This window comes from Spinacia oleracea, chromosome 5 (genome assembly GCF_020520425.1).
Source record: "Spinacia oleracea cultivar Varoflay chromosome 5, BTI_SOV_V1, whole genome shotgun sequence".
Taxonomy (NCBI): Eukaryota; Viridiplantae; Streptophyta; class Magnoliopsida; order Caryophyllales; family Amaranthaceae; genus Spinacia; species Spinacia oleracea.
In genome coordinates, this window is record NC_079491.1 from 45,652,616 (window position 1) to 45,659,780 (window position 7,165).

Consider the following 7,165-nt stretch of genomic DNA (forward strand, 5'->3'; position numbering starts at 1 on the left):
ATCAATAGTTGACCAAAATCCAACGTGCCCCAATCGGAGGAATGAGCCAACCAAAGGCCACCAAGATCCGTACCCGACAAGGCACCGGTAGAAGCCTTTGAGAAAAGAGCATAAAGGATGAGCCGGGAAACATACCGGATGGTCGGGTGTTGGAAGGAGGAAGACTTGGCCGATGCGGAAGCAAACTTTCCCAGTTAGCCCGTGAGAGTGCGGCATCATTCATGCTCATTATAGCTTTCGGCACACTCACTCACCGGGTTGGTAATAAGCCCATTTCGTGAGGGAATGGCGAAGAATTCATTAATCTCCTTGACCGTCAAAGTATGGCGGTTGTTGAAGACTTGGAAGCTCAACTCAATTGTTTCTTCGCCATGGTCAACAAAAATGTTCCTCCTAGCCGAAGCAAGAAATTCCAATGTGACTTGACGGTAGGTCTTGGCACTCATTTGGACGAACCGATCCCACTCAAGGCCCAAAATCATCCGCCTGACCTCATCTTCAATACCCAAGTCCCTCACCGTCTTCTAATCTTGTGGTTGAATTTGGTGGGTCGGATAGTACTCTTGGACAAATCGGCAAAGTAGTCCCAAAACTTTTGGTCCGCGAACTCAATACCATAAGTTTCAAGGTCCGGCGGGGTAGGAGCTTTCCTCTTGGGAGTGGAGGTGGAACCCTTCTTTGTTCTCTTAGACATCATGATACTTAATTAATGAAAAAACTACAAAAACAACCAAATACAACAAACTACTAACCACAAGAAAACAAAATTAGTCTACAATCACCACAATCAAACACCAAAACACAACACAAGTACTCCAAACACACCGATTCATCCAATATCACCTAAATACTACTTTATTCCAAGAATAACAAGCTAAAAATTCACCAAAAATTCACCAAAAATCTAGAAAGTAACAAAGATAAGCAATTAACCAAATATAATACTCCTAGATAATCAAGAACTTCACAAATAATCAAACATGCATCACCAAATATCCAAAAATCACAAATTAAGAATTTCTCAAAAATGTCATGAACATGAAGACCAAGAGCAAGAGAATGAAGAATAAATGGATAGAAATTGTCACCAATGGTAAAAGAGGCGACAAAGATCAATTCCAAGTAGTTCCCCAAGCTCAAAATGCACTAAAAATATCAAATTGAAATTTTAAGAGAAAACCCTAACTTTTGGGGATTTCTGAATATTTGAGAATTTGTGGTATTTGGATGTGAAGAGATGATGGAATTTTGTTTGGAAAGTTGAAGAGAGTGAAATTTTGGTGGAGATTTGAGCAAAAATGATGGAGAGGAGAAGTAGAAAGTGTGAAAATAGAGAGGAAAATAAGGGGTTTCTGGTTTGGGAGTGTGGGTTCGAATGAAATGAAATGAAGTAGAATAAATCGCGGAATATGAAGGAAAAAAAACCTGCAGTTTCGATTTTCTAAACTTGTGCGGGAGCACAGGAAATTTGTGCGGGCGCAAAGGCTGAGTTGTGCGGGCGCACCGGCTTAGTTTGTGCGCCCACACAAATTTTCAAAAGTTCATGATTCTTTTCCCTCCATGTGTGCCCCCGCACACCATATTTGTGCGCGCGCACAAGACCCGTAAACCTCCAATTCACGAATTTTCCACCTAAAACCAAACAACACTAGAAAAAGGAAATGTTAGTAGACAAAATCAATATGAATCTAGAGGTTAGACATCAGGGTTGCCTCCCAGGTAGCGCTCATTTAATTTCGTTAGCTTGACGACTCCCCCCAAATGCATGGGGGGAGGAGAGAGAAAAGACCAATCGGGTTGCCTCCCGGTAGCGCTTCTTTAACGTCACTAGCTTGACGTTGCCCCCCAAATTCATGGGGGGTCATATGCAACCTGCTTTGGATCATCACAAGTCAAGAAACTTTCCTTTGCCCCTTTGGGCACAAACACCTTATTGAGGCCAACACTCATAGTGACGCACCCCAACCAACCTCCATGAGGCTTTTCCTTGGCCTTCTTGAACTTCTTAACCCTCTTGGTCGGTTCATGCTTAATCGTGGGAGGTGTGGCACATGCGCCATTGTCATCCAAATACATCCCAAATATCTTGGGAATGGTGATCAAATCATCAAAACTCTCACCCAACACCTTGGGCGTTCAAGAACTTCATTTTCACTGGAAGTGGACCTAGCAAGCTTAATATCACACTTTAAAGCACAAAAGTCATTAGAAGGGTTAGCATGTGAGAAATGGATCTCAATATAAAAAATAGTATCAACCTTCATACAACTTTTCATTTTTGCAAAACACCCTTCACCAAGGGGAAGCATGAATCTAGCTTTTGAATCTCCCACTTTCAAGGTGATTAACCCCCCTTGCACATCAATAAGGGCGCCCGCGGTGGCAAAAAAAATGGCCTCCCTAAAATAATAGGGGTATGGGCATCCTCATCGATGTCCAAGACTACGAAATTGACAAGAAAAGTAAGCTTGCCAACAACGAGGGGAACATCCTCAATCCTACCCAATGGAAACATAACCGAGCGATCGGCTAGTTGCAATGACATGGTGGTAGGAGAGAGATCACCTAGATTGAGCTTCTCATAGATCTTATATGGAAAGATACTCACGCTTGCCCCCAAATCACAAAGAGCATTATCAAATTTGAGCTTTTGAATGCTACAAGGGATTGAAAAACTCCCGGGATCTTTAAGTTTTGGGGGAAGGGAGCTTTGGATTATAGCACTACAACTCTCTGTGAGATGCACGGTCTCCTTGGGCTCATAATCTCTCTTACCACTAAGAACATCTCTCATAAACCTAGAATAATGGGGCATTTGTTTGAGTGCCTCGGTGAGGGATAACGAGACATGCAACTTACTAATCACATCAAGGAACTTGGCCCTGAATATCCAACTTTTTCCCTAAAAACTATTGAGGGTAGGGGACTTTGGGAGTAGGGATAGATAGAAGAGTAGCCTTCGTTGGCTTCGAACCATCTCTCACATCATCAATGTGAGGCTCCTCTTCAACCTTATCATTGTCATTAGACTCAACTACCTTTGACACTTCCCCCCTAGAACTCGAGGCGTCACTTAGCCTAGCATTATCAACAAAATTCTTCCCACTCCTAGTCACTATGGCATACATTTGCTTAGGTGGTGCTTGACCTTGGGGTGGGAGACTTGTATGCACCTGATGCTCTTTGATTGTGCTAACTAGTTGAGGTAGTTGAGTTTCAATCATTTTGAGATAAGTATTGGATTGCTTGAATTCATCCTCAAATTCCACATTCTTTTTGGCTTGCGCCCCCACAAACGTCTCCATGAGAGCCTCAAGATTAGACTTAGGAGACGGGAGTTGTAATACCTCGTATTTTTCTATAATTATAAATATATTTTATTATATTTATAAAGAATTTCGTGTATTTTTACAAATTAATTTCATTTAATGAGAATTAAATGCGCTTTTATTTTTAATTAATTTAAATATTAATTATTTCGAAAATCGTATTTTTATTAAATAAATTCAATGAATTTATTTAATTGGGAATTGTGGGTCGTATTTCAAAAACGAATTTAATAAACTTAAAGCCCGATCGTTTTGTTTTAGTCAAACCCAACAAAGCCTGCAAGGAGTAAACTTAAATGTGCCCGGTAATGAGCCCAACTCAAAATTACCCTAACCTAGCCCACAAGGGAGAGAAAACCTATAAATAGACCTCCTCTCAAACACCCAAAATCAAAAATTCAAAAATCTCTCTCTCTCCTCTTTTCCTCTCCTTGCGGCACACTCCACGCCCCTCACCCCTCTCTTTGTTCGTCCTTGCTTGCGGCGCAAGGAAGCCGTGCGCGCCCAGCCTAGCCCGTCGCCCAGCTCGCCCACCTCATAGCCGCAGCGTAGCACAAGTGTGCCTGCGCGCTGTGTGTGGTCGTGCTCGCCAGCGCCCCTTGCTCGCCCTTCGCGTCGCGTCGCAGCACAACAGCAGTGATGTGTGTGCGCGCGCTGCTGTACCCCCGCTTGTGCGATGTGCCCCGCTGTGCGCTGTACCCCTCTGGCCTGCCCCTTTGCGCGCGTGCCCTGTGGTGCGTTGCGCTGCTGCTGTTGCTATTGTTGTGATCGTGTGTGTTGGTCGGCACACACACACACACGATTAATTAATCGTTGTGTGTGTGTGTGTTGATCAATTGTTTATTAAAATTATGTTTTCAAAAATATTAATTTTCAGTTTTTAAATTAATTTAATTATTATGATTAGTTTAATTATTTTAGTTGTTTAGATTAATTAAAATGGTTGAGAACACCGTACTGGGTTAGTATTATGTTTTAATTAAAGAGATTGGTTTTGATGATTGAGTTTATAATTTTCAGATTTAATAAGTTTATAAAGTGTGGATTTTTGAAGTCAAAACATGTTTTCGGATTAAACTATTGTTAGGGTTTTGGTTACAAATTGATTGAGCGATTGATTTACATAATTTAATGACAATTTAAATTATGGGAATCAACTTAAATTTTCAGAATGTTTATAAGCTTTAAAAAGTTGGTTTTTAAGGGTTTTAAAGCTAAAAAGTCAATGTTTTTATGTTAGGACTTGAGTTGACTATTTGAGACTATTAAATTACCAATTAATGAATGATTTCTAATTAAACTAAGAGTTTTAGAATCTTAAATAGTTGCTGGAAATTTAGTAAACATGGATAATAATTTAGTTCTCTTGTTTTGTTTATAGGAGTTGATTTCTAGTGAGTCGTGATTCGCACAGTGGCCCCCGTACTTAGGTATTCCAGGTACGTACAAGACTAGGGTGACCACCCATCCCGTGAGGACTTTGTGAAGTGTTGAAGGTGAATCATGTGAACGTATATGTTGTTATGAATTCATGTTTGATGATTGGGATTGAATATGTTATTATGAATTCATGTTTAATGTTGAGAACGAGCATGTTATTATTATTGTTGAATCTATGTGAACGAGCATGTATGAATTGAATTATGCCTTATAGATTCTATTGAACTATCATGTATGGACTTTTATAATCGTTGAATTATGTCAAGCATGTTGTTCAAGTTGGTTTGCATGTATGAGTAGTGCGCATGCAAGTTGTTATTATTATTATGCTATAGTACAGGACGTCTAACATAATCATTGAGCCAGTCGAATATTGCCAGTGAGCAATATATATTCTACCAAGGGGTAGAATATGTTGGAGAGTCTATGTGAATTGAATTAAGGACAATTCGTGCTAAGGGCACACCCCGCTTGTTAATAGGCAATGTCGGGTTATCTCAAACAGTGTTTTTGTGAAGGAACAATGGGAGTAATTTCACTTGAGTCTTGTTTGATCACAACTCCTAAAAGAAGTAAAATACTGAAGTGTCATTGTTGAATTGTTTAATTGTTTGTATGTTGTGTCTTGAGTCGCCTTGAACATAATATATTAATTAACGTAAATCGTAACCCAAAGGAGCTTCAAAACTCTTGGAACGTATATACCTTGAGTATGAACAATGGGGGGAGACTTGCCGGAAAACTTGTACTCCTCGAATGATACAAGACGTTGTTTCATTCTTTCTTTTTAGGTCGTTGTGCATTGGAATTCCGTCGGTAGGATCCAACTGTCGGTAGGATCCGGCTGTCGGTAGGAGTCCGACTTATTATTATTAGGTGTATGGTGGGCTCCCATCACCCTTTCTTTCCTTTTGAGGATACTTTATTTTACCCGTTCGAAGCTATCTTTTTATTAAACTGTGAGTCAAGAGTCGTGTCATGTGTCGAGTCTTGTCTCCATGTTTCATTGTTTATTATATGGCTTTTGCATGTGGATTGTTTAGTCTGTCGAGTGAATCATGTTAGGATGGAATGTTATTCTAGCTTGTTCGTACTCAGCTTCTGCTGACTCCATGCTTCATGTCTTTGGTCATGGCCTTCGCCTTAATGACCCTATGATGATCCATCAATTGAATTTGCGTTGTTGGGGAGTAGATTTTAATAAAGCAGGTTCGTAGAGATAACTTGCGGGAGAAGTTATCATGGGATTCGAGTTGAGAGTTTTATTCTTCCGTAATTTATAAACTCTTTTTTTTATTTAAAGTCATGACTACTATTTTCAGTTAATGGATTTCAAACGGTTTATTATTTTGAACTTGGGCCTCAATGGTTCCAATTTGTTTAATGACCATTAACTATTTATTTATTATGTTTTGAAAGTTAGTTAATTCCGCTGCGTAATTCTGGTAAATAGCCTTAGTCGTTATCACGGTGGCGGTAATATCTTGGTAATTCTTGTGTTTTAAGTTGGAAATGTTTTATAAAAAGCAAGGAATTATTAGGGTGTTACAGGAGTGGTGGGGGAGCATTGCCAAATCCGAAAGGATTAGGTGGAAAATGAGAGCCACAAGTCCTAGGTACATTGAATCCGGAAGGAGGATATTGGGAATTGCCATATTGGTTTCCCGAATTCAATGGATAGCCCCCACTAGAAACTCCTCCACCTTGCCTATATTGGTAGTTATAGCCCATTCCACCTTGGTGATTTGGGTTATAACTAGCTTGGTGGTAAGGATCTTGATTACCTAGGCCATGGGGTTGGCTATAGAGAGTTTGGCCTTGATAGCCTTGCCCCCTATAGTTGCCCCGACCTTGGTGATCAAACCCCCCTCCTTGGCCTTGGCCTTGGTAGGAACCACCTTGGTAGGCATGCATAGAAGGGCCTCTAGGTGCTTGTTGTCTACTGAAATTTGGGTTTGGGGGCCCATCATACCTAAGTCTTTCATTTAGAGCATTTTCATACTCAATATCAAAGTCTTGCTCATAAGATGAGTCATGTTCAACAAAGGAACCATTTTGTAATAGATGGCACATGTTAGGAAAATGATCGTGTCCACCACAAATATCACAAAACGAGGTATTAGAGGGCATGGTGTTATAGGAACTAACCTTGCCCTTCCCTTTGGTGAGAAGGGTGACCGACGGTGGAGGAATTGTTGATGGAGATGGTGGTTGACTAGGAGCACTCTCAAGGTTTTCAAGGCGGGAGCTAAGCTTTTCGTTGATGTTGGCTTGCTCCAATGCAAAAGCCGAACCTTTCCCGTATTCACACCTACTTTTCCTTCATAATTCCTCGTCCCCACGTGCCACGCTTGATAATTCTGCACCACGTCCTCAATGATTTCTTCAATTTGGTC

At 40.6% G+C, this 7,165-nt stretch overlaps 1 protein-coding gene across 1 annotated transcript; it reads right to left on the minus strand.

Annotated features, from left to right (window-relative positions):
* Nucleotides 1-6,314: 6,314 nt before the first annotated feature.
* LOC130461490 (transcriptional regulatory protein LGE1-like) lies at nucleotides 6,315-6,899 on the minus strand. The gene has a single exon (XM_056829608.1). The coding sequence runs from the start codon at nucleotides 6,897-6,899 to the stop codon at nucleotides 6,315-6,317; it is 585 nt and encodes a 194-aa protein (XP_056685586.1).
* Nucleotides 6,900-7,165: the final 266 nt, after the last annotated feature.

Coding starts and splice junctions, on each gene's coding strand:
- LOC130461490 (XM_056829608.1), bottom strand. CDS start 6,899: ATGCCCTCTAATACCTCGTTTTGTGATATTTGTGGTGGACACGATCAT.